The sequence below is a fragment of the Phyllostomus discolor genome, chromosome 2 (genome assembly GCF_004126475.2).
Source record: "Phyllostomus discolor isolate MPI-MPIP mPhyDis1 chromosome 2, mPhyDis1.pri.v3, whole genome shotgun sequence".
In the NCBI taxonomy this organism is placed as follows: Eukaryota; Metazoa; Chordata; class Mammalia; order Chiroptera; family Phyllostomidae; genus Phyllostomus; species Phyllostomus discolor.
The window spans coordinates 164303323-164325308 of NC_040904.2; the positions used below are offsets into that span (position 1 = coordinate 164303323).

General features: G+C 49.3%; 1 protein-coding gene across 2 annotated transcripts; it reads left to right on the forward strand.

Moving 5' to 3' along the window:
- Window positions 1–527: 527 nt before the first annotated feature.
- On the forward strand, window positions 528–12411 carry KRT72 (keratin 72). Of its 2 annotated transcripts, XM_028532322.2 has the most exons (9): window positions 528–986; window positions 2603–2817; window positions 6865–6925; window positions 7276–7371; window positions 7937–8101; window positions 8684–8809; window positions 10338–10558; window positions 11209–11243; window positions 11979–12411. In XM_028532322.2, exons 1-9 carry the CDS (start codon window positions 528–530, stop codon window positions 12167–12169), a joined length of 1569 nt encoding a protein of 522 aa, XP_028388123.1. In that variant the 3' UTR covers window positions 12170–12411. The 2 variants fall into 2 exon arrangements, with proteins under 2 accessions (XP_028388123.1, XP_028388124.1); XM_028532323.2 differs by lacking the exon at window positions 8684–8809 and having other exon boundaries at window positions 11979–12406.
- The last annotated feature ends 9575 nt before the right edge of the window (window positions 12412–21986 follow it).

Here is a 21986-nt window from a genome sequence, read left to right on the forward strand (position 1 = left end):
TACTCAGGAGAGAGCCATCCTCATCCAGAAGCCTAAGGAAGCAGCAGGGGACAGGCTACTGAAGACTCTGGAATATTCATGCTCCTGAAGCTGAACCAGCCTGGATATTTGCTTCTCTGTACCTCTCTTTCCCCCCACACACCCAGAGAGACCAGACCCACTGGAAGCTTCCACGTGAGATCTTGGCAGTGATAACCCCAGTAATTGGAGGGCAGCAAGCCGAGATAAGGCAACCAAATTATTATAATGCAGGAGGTAAGCAAAACAAATTCAGGGTTCTGGGCCAGTTTATAGGAGACTTATGGGGAGTTCCGGGAGGAAGAGACAAAAATCTCAGAGAGAGGATGGTAATTTCCTAAATGAAGAACCTAAGAGGCCCCATGTGGCCTAAATGAAGTTTCAGAACTACAAATTAGACTGACTCCAGCCCACCAGGCCCACACTATTTAAGGGGTGAGCAAGAGCAGAAGGTCCAGCTGCCCTCTGCTCCCTCTCTGTCTCCTGCAACAGCGTGCATCCTTGCCACCATGAGCCGCCAGCTGCACCCTTTCCCTGGTGGGGAACGCCTGGGCTTCAGCGGCTGCTCAGCAGTCATCTCAGGCCGGGTCAGCAGCAGTTCCACCTCGTTCAGGGCTGGCATCAAGGGTACGGCTGCCTTTGGGAGCAGAAGCCTCTTGAGTTTAGGTGGTGGCCGACGCCTGGCTCTGAGCGCCTCAGCCGGGCGAGGAGGTGCCTTTGCTCTGGGCCACTACACGGGCACCGGTGGCCGTATGGGGGGCTTCGTGGGCACTGTCTTTGGCAACACTGGGCTGGGGCCTGTATGTCCATCTGTGTGCCCACCAGGTGGCATCCCTCAGGTCACCGTCAACAAGAGCCTCCTGGCCCCACTCAATGTGGAACTGGACCCCGAGATCCAGAAAGTGCGTGCCCAGGAGCGGGAGCAGATCAAGGCGCTGAACAACAAGTTCGCCTCCTTCATTGACAAGGTGGGTATGCAGCATGTCCCTGCATTGGTAACCACTGTCCACAGGGACTCTTGCTCTGCTGCTAACAGCTGTGTGGGAATTTGGGGGAGTTAGTTATCCCTCTGAGCCTCTCTTTCTTTGTCTGTGAAATGGGCACAAGAGTGGCTCTTACCCCGTAGGCTTGTAATGAGGATAAGTTGGATGTGTATACAGTGTTTAGAACAGTGCCAGGCACATACTCCCCATGAATCAAAGCTTCATTCCTTCTTTGCAAGAGAAGCCCTGGGAAGGGGTTGGTGTCTGGGGCAGGATATGCATGTGATGGCCCCTCTGAGGGCTCTCAATGTCAGACTAGGAGGTAGGGACACACATCCAGGGCAGGGGCACCAGTGGGACCTAGGCCAGTGGGTGTCACAGGACATGATGCTTGGTGAATAGGGAAGAACTTGGAAGGAAAGAAGTAGGATAAAATTGTAAGCCAAGACAGTTTCTAGAGAAGGCGTTTGAAAAGGCCCAGAAAATTGGAAGGTGAGCCTGAAGGGAAAAGATTCAGAAGGAGGACATGTCAAGTTACATGTGTGTATGTGTTGTTGTGTATATGTGTGGAGAGTACCTACAAATTGGGGTAGCAAGGAAGATATCTCTGGAGATTTTGAGAAAGTGACTCCAATGAATGGGGAGGAAATAAGAAATGGGCTTCTCTTTTCTCCACCTGGAGCATAAGGTCTAGCTCATGAGTGATAGGGAACATAATATAACAATAGCTGACATTCCTCAGTGGCTGGAGCTGTCCCAAGTGCTCCTCATTTATCAACATGCAACCCATGATTCTGTTATCATTCTGCCATACAGATGAGGAAACTAAGACAGAAAGAGGCTAAGAAATGTGCCCCAGTTGAAAGAGTAGGTCAGAGCCTACCTCTGGGTCCCTCACTGCTATGCTTGGGAAGAAGAAAGGAGGGGTTGGAGGGGAGAAGACAGGAGTAGAAGAAACAGAGCTACTGTCCCAGAGGACAGGCATCATTCTCTTCCTCTACTTAAGTCTGTTCTTCCCTAGCATATTTCCTTCTCGTCCTCAAGCTAAAGGGATTAGTGAGAAGGGGAATGTTGTGAGTAGCAGAGTGTCTGGGTTTATTTAGTTCAAAATTGTGAAACCTTTGGTCAAGTAGGAAGGAACCTTATAAAGATGTGACAACCCACTTTGAAAACCAAAGAAACAAACCAACCAAGAGCCATATAGATTTAGACCACCGTGAGAAAGAACATGTTAACCACCAGAGTGACTTTCCAATGCCATTCCCCCATCATTGTTTCTCCCCTGCTTCCCATTTCCCTTCACTCTGAAAACACCAGCATTCATAGCACAAGAAGCTCCCTCAATCACATGATAACTCCTGGTGACAGCTATAGCATTGCTTAAGCCCACTTCCTGATTTCCTTTAGACTGGATCTTATTTCTTTTCCTGGAGACCCAAATAGGCATGTTCCCTTGGCTGAATCTACTCTCTATTGAGTCTTGCTCTTTCCTGCCCCACCCCCCACCTCAGGATGACTGCATCTGATTTCTGGGGCCCTCTCCCCACTCTTTAGAGGTAACAGCATGGGAATTCTGGGTTATGACTGCCTTTGGGTTCCAGGTGCGGTTCCTGGAGCAGCAGAACCAGGTGCTGGAGACCAAGTGGAGCCTCCTGCAGCAGTTGGATGTGAACAATTGCAAGAACAACCTGGAGCCCATGTACGAGGGCTACATCAGCACCCTGCGGAAGCAGCTGGAGACGCTGTCCGGGGACAGGGTGAGGCTGGACTCGGAGCTGAGGAACATGCAGGATTTGGTGGAGGACTACAAGAAGAGGTGAGTGGAGGGACAGAGAATATGCCCCCGGAAGGTCTTGATTACAGATAAGGTTTTGATTTGGAGCCAGCGTTTTTGCCGTCTTTGATCTTTTGCTGATCCCATTGCAATTTCCTTTCCCAGAGTGGAGGGAGAAAGATTCATATAGGATGAGGCTTAGGATAAGAAAAAAGCTACCCAAGAATGGTGCTTCAAATTGCCTAGGAAATGGTATGCACAATTAAAAAAGATTTTTAAAATTTTCACTCCAGGATATGTTGATTGATTTGAGAGAGAGAGGAAGGGGAGATGGGGGGGGGAGAGAGAGAGAGAAACATCAATGTGAGAGAAGCATTGATCAGTTGCCTCCTGAACAACCTAGGTATGTGCCCTGACTAGGGATTGAACCTTTTGGTGTACGAGACAATACTCCAACCAACTGAGCCACCCAGCGAGGGCAGTATGCTCAATTCTTAACATTGGAAATGGAGGGATGGGAGGAAGAAAATTGTCTCAAAACCAGATGGATAACTCAAGTGGATTTATAGCTCCTCCTGAGTGAGGTTTTCCATGGGAGAACATGAGTCACCCCACCAATCTTAGAATAAATCTTAAAGCTAAGCACGAATGAGTTTTTAAAACATTTTTCATGATGAAGCATATCTGTGCTGCTGAATCCCACCATTAAAGAGAATAATTGGGAATGTACTTGGAACCAGAGATCATTCCTACCGCCCTCCACCTGCCCAAGTTGAGACAATGAGGAGAGAGTGACACATCTGGGCTCAGTGTGAACTGATATTTGGGCAGTTTGCTCCCAGGTGCCAGGATTTCTGGAGATAGATGACTCTGCCACAATCCAAAGGTGGAGATGGTCTCTTGTTCCAGTTTGATTGGCCTGCTCATCCCTATTCTGAAGGCACAGGGCAGAACTCTGGCCTGAGCCCTGCATGGAGATCCTGACAGAGGAGGTGACATGGTCCCTCACCTCCGAAAGCATATAGATTGTGAGGACAGGCTTAAAGAACAACTTCAGGTGGCTCCCAGTCAGTGGAAATGAATTCAGTGTGAATTGAGATTGAGTGAAAGTAAGATGGGAATATTGGAGCCCTATGGAGGTTTGAGCAGGATTCTGGGAAGACGACAGTGTTGCCTGGCACAGCCCAGATGTCCAGGTAGGTCAGAGGCCTCAAGGGACTGCTCTCTGTGAGCCTTTCTGAGTGGAAAGGCCAGGGTTCCAGAATTACCACTCTCTAGTTGAGTGACCATGGGTGGGTCCCTTGATCCTCTGTGAACTTCAGTTTTAATACTTATGCAAATCAGATACAGATACATGCCTTACCACCTACAAGAGCAGTTGAGAAGGAACAGCCAGATGGTATGGTATTAACAGTCCTCAAAAGAACCCAAGAGCTGGACAAACTCAAAATGGATAAAGGACTTACATATATCCAAGTGATGATACCATAAAAGTTCTAATGGAAAACATAGTGAAATTTCAGACACCCCAGATGGCGACATTTTTGCCAATATATCTCCTAGGGCCAGGGAAATATACGAAAGCCTTTTTTAACTAGTGATGGGCACTTGGGCTGTTTCCAGATCATTCTGGGTTGAGTTATCCAAACAACACAATGTATTACTAATTTTCTTAAATAAACACTAAACATAAAAATGTAAAACATAATTTTTATATGAATTGAATGGGAGAGATATTTTCCCCAAGTGGTTTACCTATTTATATATGAATATTGAATTGGACAGGATTCTAGTCCTATATTTTTTAAATTCTTATCTAAGTACTAGGAAACTTTGTTCACTCAAGTAGATTTTAATGGAAGGAGTTTTGCAAGAGCAGTGTTACTCAGTTCTTCGAGTACCTTTGCAGTTTTTCTACTTTTCCCCTCTTCCGTTGTACTTAACATTTTCTAACATACTGTGTAATTTACTCCTTTGTTATATTTATTGTTTCTCTCTCTCTTTCCCATGAAGTCAGGGTATTGGTTTTGTTCACTGAGTTGTCCTCGGTCCCTGAAAAGCTGCCCACATTCAGTGACTGTGTGTCAGAATCCCACTAGGACTCCTTACTAGAGAGCTCCTCTTTAACACGCTGTCAGATGGCGATTCAGTTCCTTCTTGATCTTTGCTGAGAACAAAAATTGAAAAACACCTGGCTTGCAAAAACAGTTTGTTTCCTAGTCAGTAAAGTAAGCTACCTTCCAAATTTCTGGGAAGTTTTTCAATATCACAGTTTCTCTGAGACAGATCCAATGACTGCTGTTTATAATACAACACTTTCTGTCCCTTAGGGCATCACTTCTAATCCAATAGATTAGAAAGGACTGGGAACGTAAAAACATTGTTAGTGTTCATACACCTTGGCCAATTTTTTAAATTAAAAATAGTGTTTTAATCCACTTTTTATATATGTGTACACATACATACACACATTCCCCAAACTTCAGAGCTGCAGATTCAGCTTGTTCAGTTTACAGAAAACATCTACCATCTAGCTTAATGGGAAAACCAGATTTCTTTGTCAAACCCGAGAGTTGTTTTCTGTCAGAAAACATCTGATTTAATTTCCAAATTCAAATAAAAATGTAAGTGCACATTTTGGGAACTAGTATAAAATCCACTTGGCAAACAGCTAAGAAATACATCTTGTAAGTAGATTATTGAGAACATTCACAATTAAAATGATGTAGATTAATGTTTTATTGTTATTTTATTAAATAATCATCTATGTTCTAAAATAAGTCAATAGGTACTTTCTCATCGTTGAACTTTTAATTATGCATTATAATGTATTTTTAAAATTCTAAGTTATTTTATAAAGTCAATAATACTACAAAATTCATTGTTTTTCTTTGTGTGTATATGTGCATTGAACTCCAGTGTTCAATTTCTACAAGTAAATAATGAAAAATTATTTATAAAAAATGAATGCCTTTAATTTTGGTAGTCATGATGACCAAAATTTTTCTATGCATTTTATGAGTTAGGAAGGTGTAAACTCCTGAGAACTAAGTGGCCTACCACTAAATTCATATGCTTTTATTTCTATTAATAGGAGGAAGATAAGATGGAATGTTTTTAAAGATAATGAGATAAAGATTGAATGTAGTAGAAACAACTGTTTCTTAATATAATTTGATAAAAAGAAGTTTTCAATTACCTTTTGAATAACACACATGGAAGCTGAGATCAATCATATAATCTGTTTTCTGTATTTTATCCAGTGTTAACTAGAGAAATCTGGTAGTTTTCAGAAAATGTTTTGGTCTCATTCACTAACAGGTGCTACTTCAGCCATCTAACAAGGATTTTTGCTCACTTGGCAGTCAGTGACATACATGCCTTAGGAAGGAGTCGAAGCCGAAAGACTTGTTCACGTTAAAGTGTGTGGGGAAAAGACCATTTTCTGGCTTTTATTTCTTTCCAATGTTCTGTTTTGTTTGTCCTCACAAATGTCTGGTGATACATTCTTTGACAATAGTAGGGATGAGATAGTGAGATCTGTCAGTGAACTGGCCGATACTCTTACCTCCCCAGTTCACAACATGTTTTTGTTAATAGCATCACACCCCACCCAAACACCTGTGTCCAAGACCTTGCTCATACATGTGTATAGGAAACAGGTATATACAGCTCAAAGCTGGGATAGTGGTCTGCCTGGTGGCTGCGAGGATTTGCACGCTGGGCTAATGCACAGTGCTGAGATGACCGATGGAGGAGGGGTGCATCTCTCTGCTGTCTCAGGGACCGGGACGTTGTCAAAGGGAGGTGGGAGAGTGGAACCGGTGTGGTGTCTCCCTCGCAGATGAATTCCCAGGCTGGTCCATTTCAGGACAGTCTGCATATGACCTAAGGAGCTGGAAATGGATCGCTTTAAATCTGTTCTTTTCACATTCCCTTGAGGAAGGCTATGAATGCCCCAGGGGTACACGAACCCCAGTTTGTAGACCCCTGCTGTTGGCACAGAGGAGATCGCTAACTGCTTGGTGAGCATCTGCAGAACCGAATGACCCCAATGGCTGTGTTCTCTGCTTTCTCTTGCCCCACCAGGTACGAGGTGGAGATTAACAGACGCACAGCTGCTGAGAATGAGTTTGTGGTGCTCAAGAAGGTAAGGGAAGCAGGAAGGGCTGGAGGAACCCTGGAGGTTCCCTGAGTACTTGGCTGAGGAAATGGGCCCTCAGTCCCTTGGATAGGGGTGCCTGGGATTCTAATTTTCCAGCTTGTCTCTCCAAGTTCCTTGCATGATGCTCCCAGAATCTGTCAATTTAAAACCCAGGCATTTGCCACACTTCTAGTGCACCACTGCACTGCACACTCATTGGTTTGCTCTCAGGGATGGGGCCTTCTTGTGGAGCATGGGGCAAGGGGAGTGGAGACAATAGGGAACCTGAGACTCCTTGTGGTGGGGGTGGGGTGCAGAGGAAGGGAGGGCAGCTGGCCACTCTCTGTGTTTTCCAGGATGTGGATGCTGCCTACATGAACAAGGTTGAGCTCCAGGCCAAGGTGGACTCCTTGACAGATGAGATCAAATTCTTCAAGTGTCTCTATGAAGGAGTAAGAACCTCACTGACCTCCTTGTATGGTCTGCCCCTCTTACAAGTGGCTTCTGACCCTTGGCCCAGATGGTTGTATGGACCAAAGGCTGGCAGAGAAGCCTTTCAACCTTAGTGCATCTGAGGCCCTACTATGTGCTGAGTGATGAGGTGGGCTTTGAGGAAACCTCGATGGAGAAAAAATGATTCCTATCCACCTGGAATTCAGTCTCAGAGATCTGAATTGTGTTAAAGTGTGAGGGGCCCAGGGAAGGGGAAGGTCATTAGCAACTCCCTAGAGGGCTCTGAGTGCCACATAAGTTTAGACTTGATTGTATGGGTGAAGGGTGGTCGTTGCAGAGTGTGGAGTAGGGGTGGGAACAGTCCTGAGTGCATGGTGGAGAGAGTGGTCCCACACGGACCGAAAGCCCAGTGTGTGTATCTCACACTCAGCAGGCGCTGGCCCTGTTGGGCCCTGCTAAGGAAGGGTAGAAAGGGACAGCGAGGGTTTTACCAGGGAGGGTCAGGAGATGGTCTCCCCTCATGGGGCACCTCTCACTGTCTCCACTCCCTGAACTGTCCCCCAGGAGATTGCTCAGATCCAGTCCCACATCAGTGACACATCTGTCATCCTGTCCATGGACAACAACCGGAACCTGGACCTGGACAGCATCATCGATGAGGTCCGTGCCCAGTACGAGGAGATCGCCCTGAAGAGCAAGGCTGAGGCCGAGGCCCTGTACCAGAGCAAGGTGAGCTGCGTGCCAGGTGAGCTGAGGCCCAGTGACCCTAGCTGCTGCTCTCCTGTCATGTGGGCATGTGTGCATGTATTTGCATGCATGTGTATACGGAGGGCCGGAGACCTCCTTCATTCTGGAGTTGGGCCTTGTGGAGATGCCTCCCTGTGGACCAGGGAGGCCGACCACAGTCTTGGCCTGCATCAGGGACATGTATGGAGCTTAGGCCTCCCCCTGCCACGGCCCTTGCTGACAGCAGAAGCCACACCAGCCACAGCTCCGACACCATTTCTATGGTTAATCCAGATGTGTTACCTTTTCTTTTTGCTCCTGATTTTGTCAAAATAAGGACAAGGAATTTGAGCATGCAAGGATTCTGCTGAACTAGGTCAGGGCTTTTCTATCCAGAAGGAAAGAGTAATTTTCCTCCTTTTCCCTCTCCTTCCCTCCTGCCACCTCTTTCCCCTCCTCTCTCCTTCAATGTCTATGCTACTTTGAAAATGAGAACAGCATGTGCCCCCCACTCCACATCAAACACCCCTGAGACGTGAATGCTCAGCTGTCCTGTGCTCCCCTTCTCTTACCCCTCAACCCCAGATCCAGGAGCTGCAGGTCACAGCGGGCCAGCATGGGGACGACCTCAAACTCACCAAGGCTGAGATTTCAGAGATCAACCGGCTGATCCAGAGGATCCGCTCAGAGATAGGGAGTGTGAAGAAGCAGGTGGGTTCTATGCAATCAGTCAGCCAGCAGGGTTTATTGAGCACTAACCTGCATAGGACCAACTATGGAAAAGGGTCCCTGCTTTGGGTGTTTATAATTCATCAGCAGAGAACTGTCTGAGCTGGTATGGAAGGGTGAATCATCCACCCAGTGTGCAGCATGCCCCCTAATTGCTGTGGGAGTCCTGAGGGGCTGGAGCTGCCTGCTGGAGGTGGGATTATACTGGGATGGGAGGCAGAAAGGAGAGGGAGAGGGGCCCGGTGAGGGAGCCAGCAGGAGCAGTGGGCACGTGCACAGCATGTGTGCAGGGAGGAGAGGCCTGGACCCTGAGCAGAAGGTTCGTATGGGTGTGGTGGCAGGGATCAGGACAGCCCTGGGTAGAAAGAGGTGGATTATAGGTGCTTCAATCCAGGCAGTGGGTTTTGACCCAATGCAGTAGGTAAAAGGGAAGTACTGGGATGTTTCACGTGATGACGCCGTGCTGGAGGAAGCAGGGTCAGGCAGTGGGTTTTAGAGAAGAGGGAAGAGCCTCCCACCCCTGCCTTGGTCTAGGGCTCTGCTCTCTGTTTGCCGGTCCCAGTTCCAAGGATGGGACATTGTTTTTTTCTGGTTGGGCAGCTGGGTCATAGGTGTCTCTGCTGAGACTGAGAGCCATTCACCCAAAAAGCTGTGGGTGTTTGCATGGCTGGGGACCTGCTTGACGGAGTGACACCAGCTGGACAACAGTCCAGAATTCCATGCGGCCTCAAGATCAGTTGCTCTCCTTGGGGTGAAGCAAATGTGACTCCAGAGGAAGGGGAAAGGGTCACACCAGAAAGAGAAGCTAGATCCACATTTCCCACCAAAACCTCAGCCAGGTGACCAGAACACACACGGCCCCTGCCGCCCCCTCCACCTGCCCCCAGCATTCACACAGATGGACGCCACCTGCAGTTCCCTCCTGCACATGACATTCCTGCTCCACAGCAGGCGTTCGTCAGCTTGTGAAACCTGTCTGTTATCTTTCGAGGTTGTTGCTGTGTAGCAAGATTGTGAAATTTTGGAGGTCATACTCTCAGTGTGACAGATTTATTGGACAGACATTTTATTAATAGGAACTTTAGTAGTCATCAATTTTTTTCCCCAGGATTTACAGGATCTCCCAAGAGGACCTTTACATTGTGAGGCAAAATTAAGATCAGCTACCCAGAGACTTTTTGGAGTGGTCATTAGAATCTTATAGCCCATGATATAGACCAGGAGGGAGACGGCAGGGCCATGTGCCCAGGTGCCCACCTTCTCTGTGCCCTTCCCCCTCCCTCTCTCCTGGTGAGAATGCTCCACCCTCACATGCCACAGCACTGGTTAGGGTGAACCATTCCTGAACTCCGGGGAAGGACAGGTTCTCCTCTAGTGACATCCAAAGGTGGAGAAACCAGGAGGACCTCGAAGCGTTTATTATCAGTCAGAACGAAGTGAGGGGAGGTCATCTGAAAGGGATCTCAGAACTGGGCTCTGACTCAGAATGCTCAATTTGTCTGGCCCCCAGTGCTCCAACCTGGAGACGGCCATCGCTGATGCCGAGCAGCGGGGTGACTGTGCCCTGAAGGATGCCCGGGCCAAGCTGGACGAACTGGAGGGCGCCCTGCACCAGGCCAAGGAGGAGCTGGGCCGGATGCTGAGGGAGTACCAGGAGCTCATGAGCCTGAAGCTGTCCCTGGACGTGGAGATCGCCACCTACCGCAAGCTGCTGGAGGGCGAGGAGTGCCGGTGAGGGCCAGACATCTTTTGTCTGGAGCAGTTATCTCTCTGCGTTAGTAGGAAGACTGAAAGCAAACAGTGTGGTTTAGTTCAAGCCTTACCGAGGTAAAACCTTATAGTAAAAGGCTTGACATGGTGCAGTGGGAGAGACCAAAGTTAGACAGCAAAAAGGACTGAGTTATAAAAAACATCCCAAAGAGGTGGCAGGAGAGGAAGTATTGCCACCAGCAATGTCTGGGAAACAGAGCATCATGTGGCCCTTTGTGAGGCTTTCTTCAGGAGGAGGGGCAGGATGGCCTCTGAGAGTCATGCACTTTCACGGTCGCTCTGGCAACGCTGAGGCCTGCTGAGGGTGTGAGCTCATTCCTCTGAATACTCTAAGACCAAGGGCATAACTAGAGGGAAGCGGAGGCACAATCAGCTCACACATCAGATAATCCCAGAGCCCCTTTGATGGAGAGCTGACTCCTTGTAGCAGGGTTTTCATCTTGGTTCTCCTTTTGTCAAGAGGAGCTGCTGGGGCATACGGGAGGAACAGAGGCCGGAATGGGGTGGAAGGTGGGGTGTTCTGAGAGAAGAGGCCCATTCACAGGAGACTCCCTGGATAGACAGGGTGATGGTTTACTGAAGGCTCACCTCTTTTTCCTCTCCCTCTTCAGGATGTCTGGTGAATATCCGAATTCCGTGAGCATCTGTAAGTACCTGCAGGACCAGCTCTGCCTTTGGTCACCTACCATGAGTCTAAGTTCCTTTAACTCCATGACACCGAAAGATGTCAGAATACTAGAGTGGGTTCAGGGCAGACTTCAGGGCACAAAAAGGGAGCTGGCTTTAGTCACCAGGGGGAAGCAGTGGCTGGAGAAAAATAATAATATCATGAAATACAAAGTATAATCTGTAGAAAATCAAATGATACTCAATAGTGTATCATCTAAACAGTCTATTGTATTGAATAACACTTAATGGCTACATTTTATTTCTACTGAGGCCACAGCCAAATAAAGGCCCTGAATCACAATAACAGGTTATTGAGGGAAACCTGAAAGGGAAACAGTACACACGATGGCTGAAATTCCCTTCTCCAGACCTAAAGGCTAAATAGTGTGCAGGGAGGTGCTGTCTTACGAGAGGCAGGGACGCTCTGGCAGCCTCTGTCTTCAGTGGCAGTGGCACCTGAAGGCCCCAAGATGCCTTTCTTCATGTGGCCCTACTCGTGGGGAGTCACTGATAGAGCCTGCAGAAGCTTGAAGTCATAAAGTGAGAGACTGGCACAGACTAATCGGAAAAGGTCGAACATGTGGGGCCAAGCCCATCAGAAATGACTGGTGCCCAGCAGAGAGAATCCATCTGGATGTGAAGCCACCGCAGGGGAGAAAACTAAGGGAGTGGCAGGAGTGACGGGGCTGGGGTCTTCTCTCACCCATTCCAGCTGTCATCAGCAACACCGGAGCTGGGGCAGGAGGGGCTGGTTTCAGCGTTGGCTTTGGAGCCTCCAGCAGTTACAGCTACAAACCCGCGGCAGACCTCAAAACCAAAGGCAGCTGTGGCAGCGAGTTCAAGGACCCCCTTACCAAATCCTCGGGCAGCTGCTGTGCGACCAAAAAGAAGGCCTCCAGATGAAGGGCGGAAGGCTGCAGACACACCCATCTCCTCTCCTCCCCAGGGCCCCTTCCCAAGTCAGGAGGTGCTGCCCCTGTAATCACACTCCCAGTCCCCTCCCCTCTCGCTGTTGTCCTCAGCCGGGTGACAGTCCTGTGCAGGATGTTCGGTCAAGGGCGTGCTTGGTGACCTCCTCCTGGACCACCTGTCACTGGGCCGCTGCCCCAAATGCAGAGATAAACCTCACGCTCAGCGTGGTTCCCTGCGGTCAGGCGCCAGCCCCTCTGTCCCCACATGCCTTTCTTGGGCCTTCGCTGCTAAGGGGCTCTCCTTGTCCTCTGGTTGGGGTCTTGGTCAGTTCTCTGCTTCCCCCGCAATAAACACTCAATACTATTTGTTTCTCAGTGTCAGTCTGTTCCCCGAAATGTCAACATCTGCCCCGTCTAACTTCTACTGGTCTCACTCTTGCTTTCCTGTGAGCCCCTGGCCTGACACAGATCTTTGCCGCCTGCTTCTGGCCGGATAGACACAGGGTGACAGCTGCTCCTGTAAATGGCTGGGATTTGTTACTGACATGCATCTGGGCAGACTCAGAGCTCCCGTGTCCCGGGCCCTTATTCCCCACACTGGCCCCGTGAGAGGGGCGGTGTCAGCCCTGCAACAGAGAGGATCACACCCCCAGGAGCAAGGGACCCAGTCATGCCAGGACTATCAGACGGCCCAGCTTTGGCCTGGCTTCTCAGTCCGGTTCTCAGAAGCTCCCAGTATCCCCCAGTAACTGCCTCTCATGGCTAGAGTGGTCAGTCCGTCTTTTTCTTCACTCCTTCACTCTCTTGCCAACCCACCTGCCAATTGGTCCTGCTCCCCCACAATGGCCCTGCTTTCTTCTTCTTTCTGCCAATTCCTTTCCACCCTAAAGTTTGAGGCCTGCAGGTAAATATACTATGGACGCATCTGTATCTGTTATGTACATACAGTAGTGGCCCACTGAACAAATCCTGGGCGAGCTGGGCATTGCTCAGGCACCGGGATACCGCAGTACACAAACGGGTACAGACCCTGTCCTCAGGGAATGTATAGTCTGGCGGGGAATGTAAAAATAAGCAGCCAACAAAGGAATAAATGATACGCTGTCAGTAGTGGTAACGGCTATGAAGGAAAGAAAGCTAAGTGAGATAAGAAGAGTGCTCTTTTAGTGTGTATGTTTCTGCAACGGTGTTTGTTTTCTCAGAATCAGCGCAGTTTACTTGACTAAGGTGCTAAGGAGCAGAGCCCCCAAGGGTGAGACACCTTCTAAGGATAAGGTGGCATTCAAGGTGCCCAGGACCCCTTCTCCTCCCTCGTCACCCCCTGTCATTATTCTCCAGTCTTTCTCCAAGCAGGTCAGGACTTTTTACACTCACAGAACTTTGCAAATGCGGTTTTTCAATTGCAGGAATCATGCCCCATTGATTGACAACCTGCTCATCCTTTGTGGCCCAGCTGAAGTGCCACCTCCCATGTTCATGCATTTTTCTGGTCCCTCCAGGTGGGCTCTATTAAGTCATCAGGCATTAAACGAGAAGGTGCATTAGAGCTGCTGGCCCAGCAGCTCTTCCAGGCCCTTCACGTTATGGGGAGCAAATGGAGTGGATAAGTGCTCTGCCCACATTCACAGCCCTTCCTACCCACAGCACCGTTCTCAACTGCATCACGATTGATGCTTTATTCTCCCGGTGTCATGTGAGCTGCACACATGTCTGTCCCCTCTTACCCCGTCTTAGCCCCTTGTTCTGGGGTCCTCAAGCCTGGTGCACAGTCAGCACTCAGTAATTCGTGGCCTAGTCTAGCTCACCTTCACTGGGGAGAGAGAGCTCAAGGTACACGCATGTCCTGATGATTTGGCAGGCAAGATAAAACACATTTGGGTTAAAAAATTTATGTTTTCTATGCACCTGCATGTAGGGAGTTTATATAATTTATCGGCCAAGCTGGAGTGCTTTTGTTCTGGACACATGCTGCACTGGATCCCAGACAACAGGCAAAGCCAGGACCACCTCAGGCGGGTGCCCTGGGCCTAGCATGCCGGCTGAGCAGTCTTCGCCTGGCTTCGAATCCCGGCTCTTCTAACGGCTTGATGTGGCCTAGTGCAGGATTCTGCCCTTGTAAAATACGACTGATACAAGCTGGTCCTTACTGAGTGCTTCCTGTGTGCCACATACTGTTCTCAGCACTCATTCTTCTTTGTGCCTGACAACCCAATCAACTCACCTAGTAACCTGATAGGGATTTTTGCTATTATAATAATGCACATGTCACTAATGAGGATACTGAGGCTCAGAGGGCTTAAGTGACCCACTCCATGTTATGTGGCTAGTGAATGGCACAACTGGAAGTTGAACCGCTGTCCAAATCCACAGTGCACACTTCCAGTCACTATACCTCATTACCTATCAAAGTTCTCACCTTAGAGGAGAGTTGAGAATGTGAAAAGGGATAATACAAAGAATACAGTGCCTGGAATACAGTTTGCAGCCAATAGATGTTAGTTGCTATTATAATACTTGTTATTAATGCTTGTTTGTGAAGCCTTCTGTGCTTGCTGGCCATGTGCTGGTTCATGATCAGTGGATCCACAGCAGGTCTGTGCCAAGAGACCCTGCTGAGATGGGCCAAGTGCAGGGCAGAGGGCACTGGGTCTGTTCCTTGAGGCACATTCCCATCTAGTCACCAACAGCTTATTTACAAGCAGGTAAAATAACTTCGAGGTGTGTGTATTTTGTGCATACACTGCCCTCTGCCATCAGATCCAGGTACTGCACCTTCTGTCTGTGTGACCCGGGAGACTTGCCCAAAATAAAGTGTGGGATGATCTTGGACAGGCTCTGTGCCCACCACAGAGCTGCCAGGTAGAGGAGAAGCTGTTTCACTTCCTAGCATGCCCAGGCTAGTCCCAGCCTTCGTGTTGCCCAGGACCTGGTTCCCGTCTCCTCTCCCTCTCCTCTCTAACCCCCCCTCTCCCAGGAGGTGGGTAGGGGTGGGGGTGCTGGTGTTGCTGCTATCTGAACCTCCTTGCCTCTAGTTAGAGAACTCAGGGACTTCAGAAAGCTCTTCCTTAATGCGCACCCAAGAATGTTGCTCTTGGTGTTGATCTGGAGGTCCTGGGAATGAGAGCCTCCATCCTTCATTAATACCTAACCCCCCAGCCACACCTGCACCATGTGGAAAACCCTGCCCTGGCTGTAATGGGGTAGGAGGGCTCTAGCACCCCTCTCTCTCTCTCTCTCTCTCTCTCTCTCTCTCTCCCTCTCCCTCTCCCTCTCCCTCTCCCTCTCTCTCCAGATAATCCAGGACTGGAGGTGCTGACAAGGCACAGCCAAAGGGTTACAGAGAAAGGAAGAGATCAGAACTGAACACTGACAATCTGGGAAGACTTCCTGGAGGAGGTGAAAGGGACATGAAGTCACCCTGTTTAAGGAAACACACTTTGCACTCAGCCAGTGAAGAGTCTGAATCCCATTGTTGGTTTGTTTCTTTTGTACATTATAGCCATGACTTGGGCACCCAGTCTCCTTGTTCCTGCATTTCCTCACTTGTAAAGTGGAAAAATGAGTATTTTCCTCGCTCAATTGGTGTGAGAAGCAGTGAGTTAAAATGTACAAAGCAAGCTCTCAACAAATGATCACTTCATGTCTACACCTGAGGCTTGACTTCGGGCTCGACTCCTACTCGATTCCAACCCCAGGCAAGCAGCTCTTCCCCCGTGGCATTCTCCTTGGCCCTCGCAGCCCATGTCCATTTCTGGAAGTTCTCCCCCACGTCTGCTGGTCCTTCGCAGCCCTCTTCTTTGGCTCTCTGTTATCACATGCAGTGCCTGCCCTTGCTCCATGCTGCCCCGCTGTCCCTTTTCCTTCCTTGTTCACCAGTGTGCCCAGTCCCCTGTGTCCACCAGCTCACACCTGCAGACTGCTTGTGTCCCAGTGTGCGTCACTCTCCCCCACTCTCTGATTCACAGCCAAGTCTTCTGAACTGACAGCTGCATGTCACACCTTGTAGCCTGGCCACAAAGTTCCACTGGCCTCAGTGGGAGCCCATGACACTGGAGATGGGGACTTGGTCTGCAGGCCTCCTTCTCTGCAGGAAAGGTGGACAGGACTTTTCAAAGGGGCTGGACTATGGACTCAGCTCCGGGTGGAGGAGCTTTCACTCTGACCCCAGCCTCAGGTGCCAGCACTGAGCATCACCGAAGCCCCAACGGCCCAAGCCCATTCATCCTTGGCAGGCTTGCGCCCTGAGGGTGGTGCTCAGGGCCCCTCGGCACAACAGTGAGGAGGTTCCTTGAAGTCAGTAGGTAGCTCATTCCTTCCCTCCACACAGGCTGGGGTGGGACTGTGGCAGAGTCAGGGCTCCACCCAGAGCCCCTCCCTCCAGCCCCTGGGTGGGCTCATCCTCCACCCTTTCTGCATTTTAGCCCTTCCCCTGGGGACAAACCCATCCCTCCTCACTGACCCAGTCTTTTCTAGTTCCTTTTTCCTAAAATACTTATTTTTTAAATATATCTTTCTCCATGTCCTACTTTACATTTTTCCTCCCTTTTTACATTTCCTTTTTACATTTACAGTTTTTGCCTTGCCTGTGGTGATCCAGGCCCTTTAGTGCTTCTGCCCTGCCTGGATGTGTAAGTCCCCCTACCTACTCTGTCCCCAGGGTCTAGCAGGCTCAGTTACAATGTGGGCACAGGAAAGAGTGACGGCTGTTCCCTCATACCTGAGGCAGGTGCTCCCCACCCCATCCCAGGCCCAGCCCACCTCTGCAGCAGCTTCTTCCTAGGGGACAGGTGTGGGTGGGAATGACCTCCCTCCTATTTGGACACGGCTGTGCATGGTGCAGCGATGGGAGATAGAGAACGTGTCATTAGTGATGACTGGCTTAATTACCACCCGCTGCGTGGCCCGCTTGTTTGCTTTGGAAATGGGTAAAGGAAGAGGTGGATCAAGCTTCAGACTTCACAGGCACAATCAAAAGATTAAGGCACTTCCCCCAGCCTCTCTGTTCTCTTTAAAAAAAAAAAAAAAAAAAAAAGAAAAGAAAAGAAAAGAAAGGAAGGAAGGAAGGAAAGAAAAGAATCATGCAACAAAGGGACTTGGGGGTCAGAAAATAGTTACCAACTTCTTCCAGAAGTGATTGGGGGTGGAGGGGTCTAAAATAAGGAGCTGGATGAAATAATACAGAAATGGGGACCTGGTGGTGGTATTTTGAAACCCGCAGATGGAAGAAAACATGTCCTTCCTAGAACAAGACTGCACTTGCCCTATATGCCTCTGTGTATTCAAGCTCAGTGGAAAGCTCCCTGTGATGACCAGGCAGGTGCTGGGGGTGGGGATTGGAAAGAGTCCAGAAAGCTTGTCTTTTAAAAAAGAGGAAAGGAGAGAACTAAAGACTGCTTGATGGACACTAAAGGACTAGGGGTCTGTTCAGTCATAAAGCCCGAGGATCCGGGGGTGGAGGGAGGAGAGAGAGAAAGGAGTAAGGAGGAGGTTAGTGAGGCCCAGGCCAGGATGTGCGGTGGGCAACAGGACACTGAGGCTGGGGAAAACGGAAGAGTCTGCAGGTCCCTAAGCCAGAGGGAAGCAGGGCAGGCAGTTAACAGTGGACAGAGCCCAGAGAGGACAGAGAGGGGAACTGGGGGACCACCATGTTCCCTGAGGGCTCAGAGAGGAAAAGACCCAGGGGACTAGAAGACAGAGCTCAGCCAGCCTGGAGGAGCAGGGGAGAATGCAGGCAGAAGCCAGAGGACTCTGATGATCGTCATCCCCTGGGGGCACAAGAATTTCGGCTAAACGCTTCAGCTCATCTGTATAACTTGAGCTTATCCTTGAGATTCAGGAAAGCCACTCCGGGCAGCCCTGAGGGCCTTGCGGGTTGTACCAGGTGCTAGGGCCTGGTGAGGGGCAGTGGGGCCTGAAATTCAGCTGTGCACTAGGTGATGGGCTGCGTCCTTCTAACAGCACAAAGGCACCCGAAGGGCCTGGCAGCCACTTGGTTAAAGTGCTGTGACATTTCTTTCCTGAGGCTGGAAGGGCAGGGACATGCCCCTCCTGAGCTGGGCTACCCCCGACAGAAGGAAGGAGATGCCAATGCTGAGGAGGGGATGGGGAAGGCCCTAGGCTCAGAGAGGGGTGTTTGGCAGAGATGCCAAGGAGTGCCGCTACAAAGCCCTACAGCTGGCTGTGCTGAGGGAACCACCGCCAGGTGTCACATCACTGAACACCCTCTGATAAGTTTTACTAGATGGAGGCTCTCTGCACCACGTCTTCTACACTGATGTGGCACCAGTCGGGATCTGGAGCACACCAACTGCCTGTCTGGGCTTTCACTGAGTGCAGTGCCTGCATTTGATAAAGGTGAAACTGAATTGAGATTGATGTGATTCAGCTACCTGTGCTCTTAATGATCAGGAGGATTTGTGTTAATACACGTGTGTAGGGGTAGGGCAGAGGGAAGAGGGACTAAGAGGCATGGAGAGAGACCAGTGAATTGCTTGAATATTTAAGTTTTACACACTTGGAGAGATATAACTTCAGTGATCCCTACAAACTGCTGGGGGATCTGGTGTTCGGAATCCTTCAATAAAATGGGTGATAGTAGGGTGTCCGACCATCCAGGTTTTCCAGAACTGACCAGGTTGTAGGACTGGACAAACAAACCACCAGTCATGGGAAACTGGGACAGTTGTTCAGTCTGGAGTCCAGACTGCCCCACGGGCTGCATGCATATCTATCTCATTTGCCGTGGGACTCGGTATGCCAGCACCCAGAGAATTCTGTGTCAGAAAGGTAAAGGGTGTTGGGAGGGGAAGGGGAGGAAGGGGAGAGAAGCAAATGAATCTATTGTTTGAGTCAGCCAACTTTGGACGAGGACGGAAAAACAGGCTCCTTTCAAACTGGTTCAGGCAGGCAAAAAGCATCAGGTTTCTACACTGGGCTCATTTTCAGAAAATCAGAGAACTGAAGTTCTTTTCAATTCTAAGGTGCTGTGGTTTGTCCCCAGATCTCATGCCCCCAAAGTTAGGTTAAAAACCCTTCAAGCTCCTTCCTCTTCTCACTAATGACGTTATCTACAGAATGCTGGTTTTCTCGACTGTGCCCAAGGGTAGTCAAGAAACCCATGGACTAGAGAAAAATGACCTTCAGGATCCATTCTCCAAACAAGCAGATGACTTGATATACATCCATTTGGGACTATTCATGGCACTGTTTTCTATTTACATCCAGTGTGGCATGCTCGGTGGAGTGGGACTTTTACCCTTCAGGAATATCCTTGACCTAGGTGGTAGGGGATTATGGCGGAACTGGACTCAGCTCCTTCAGGGCTCTCTGGGGTCCTGGTCTCTCCCATAATTCTCTTTGTGTAACATGGGAGCCTGTTCTTTAACCTAAAGCCTCATGACCCTCATATGATTCCACACTGTCTGCAGGGAGAAGGAAACTGTCTTAGCCACTATCTTTCTCCCATTAACCTCTGCTTCCCAAGTCAGGCCTTCCCCTCCGGTTCACCGGGGCTGCTCACGGCACTGTGCACAGGTCCAGTCTGGGCCACCTTCCAGTTCGACTCTCACCTCACAGAGCCCAATGTATTGTATTCTTATTTTTTTCAAAGAATCAGAATTTCAATAATAACTTACCTGAGCCACTCATTTAAGCACATAATTGAACACAGGCACGTGCAATTAATGACAGCAATACAATGTTCATGGGCTTATATTTTTGTCTCCTCCAGGTCAGTGTCAATTTCTTAGAGGGGAAGGAGAAGGTCTTAGAATATTTCTCTTTCTCAGTGTCCAGCACTGAGTGGTCCACACAGGAGGCCCTTGATTTTATACTTACTGAATAAACCAACCTGTTCAGGCCTTGGGACACTTATTAGTCCAGTGAACACAAGACTGGGGAGTGGAGTGTATGGCTAATTAAAGCCAATATGGTGAAAACTGGGACTGTCAGAGGCCTTACTGTGTAGGTCAAAGACAATTCCCTACAATTACAATCCCTAGGAATCAGTGGAGAGGGGCCGATGGGCACCTGCGTGTGGTCACAGTCATAGCACTGTTGTTTGGGAATCCCACTCTGCCTCCCCCTCTTCCTTCTTCACAGCTACCACTGCCACCATCATCATCACCACCATCACCACAACTAGACCCTTACTCACCAGCCCCTGGCACAGGGCCTGGCACAGAGAGGCACTTGTTGAGTGTGTGTAGAATGTACACAAAAAGGTGCTGGGACCCCAGCCCTAGTCCTGACTCTCCCCAACCAATCACTTTGGAATGTGGATGGGCTTGCTTCATTCTGCAGCATTTTCCCAGGCACCTGAAACTCTGCCTTTTCTTCACCCCAAATCTTCTCCAGCCTTGAAGATCTAGCTTTGCACCTTTCCTACGTTCTAAGTTTTCTTTTGTTAAGGTTCTTGGTAAGAGGTCTAGCTTTCCTAGGAGATAGGGCTCACACTTGGCCAGACAGTAGTGGGGCAAAGTGGACCCAGAAAGTTCAGGAGCCTCAGCTCACCCAAACCACGTGTGTTTCCCATTGAGAGCCCCTCAGGGAAGGCTACTGGGAGAGGGGTCTAGAGTGAAATAGCCCTACATGAAAGCGAGTCTTTTCCTCCCTCTGCGCATTCCCATTTTCACTGACCCCGTCTTTGAACCTTAGAGTGATGTCTAATCTGTAGCAACTGCCTAACATAAGCCAGTTGCCCCAGTTCAGGGGAAACCTCTCCTCCTGTCATCAACTCATCTCACCATAAAACAAAACAAAACAAAACAAAAATCCATCAACATGAGGAACTCAGAAGGTTATGGCTGTCATGCCTGTCTCATGTGTCAGAAAGTCTTTGCATCTTTGGCTCTTACTCATCTCTATGACATTATGTGGTGATGATGGTTAGGAACAGGGACTTTGAAACCAGGCACACTTGAATTCCAGTCCCAGCTCTGGCTTCCTAGCTGAGTGACCTGGGGCAAGTTCATGAATATCTCTAAGCTTCAGTTTCTTCAACTGCAAAGTGAAGTCAGTAACAGGAGGGTTAGATAAGAAATCCTGGGGAACTTCCGGCCAAGATGGAGGTATAGGTAGACACACTGTGCCTCCTTGCACAACCAAGATAGGAACAACAATAATTTAGAAACAGAATAACAACCAGAACTGACAGAAAATTGAACTGTATGGAAGTTGGACAACCAAGGAGTTAAAATAGACACGTTCATCCAGACCGGTAGGAGGGGCGGAGTCGGGCAGCTGGGCCGGAGAGGGGTTTCCACACAAAGAGTGGTGGGAATGGGTGCATAAGGCATCCTAGGTGCACAAGACTGCAGTGGGCAGACCCCAGGCATCCAGGCGGCGGCTGGCAGACCCCAGGTGCAGGGTGGCAAGGGGCAGATCCAGCAAAGCAGCGATTGTGAAGCAAGGCACTGTGTGCAACCCAGCATTTCAGCGCTGGGAAATAGAGCCTTGGGGCACTGATTGAAAATACCTGTGGGGGTTGAGGCACAGGGAGATACTTCCAGCCTCACAGGAGAGTTCATTGGAGAGACCCATGGGGTCCTAGAACGTGTACAAGCCCACCCACATGGGAATTAGCACCAGAAAGGCCCAGTTTGCTTGAGAGAAGTGGCAGAAGGGACTGAAGTCAGAGGGAGAGCCAACCAAGTGCCTATTGTTCCTTCTCGGACCCTGCCCCCACATACAGCATCACAACCCAGCAACTGGGTTGCCCTGCCCTGGTGAACACCTAAGGCTCTGTCCCTCATATGTAACAGGTGTGACAAGACAAATAAAAAAAAAGGCCTAAACAGAAGAACAGCTCA

Coding starts and splice junctions, on each gene's coding strand:
- KRT72 (XM_028532322.2), top strand. CDS start 528: ATGAGCCGCCAGCTGCACCCTTTCCCTGGTGGGGAACGCCTGGGCTTC. Junction 987..2,602: donor TCGCCTCCTTCATTGACAAG/GTGGGTATGCAG, acceptor TTTGGGTTCCAG/GTGCGGTTCCTGGAGCAGCA. Junction 8,810..10,337: donor TAGGGAGTGTGAAGAAGCAG/GTGGGTTCTATG, acceptor TCTGGCCCCCAG/TGCTCCAACCTGGAGACGGC.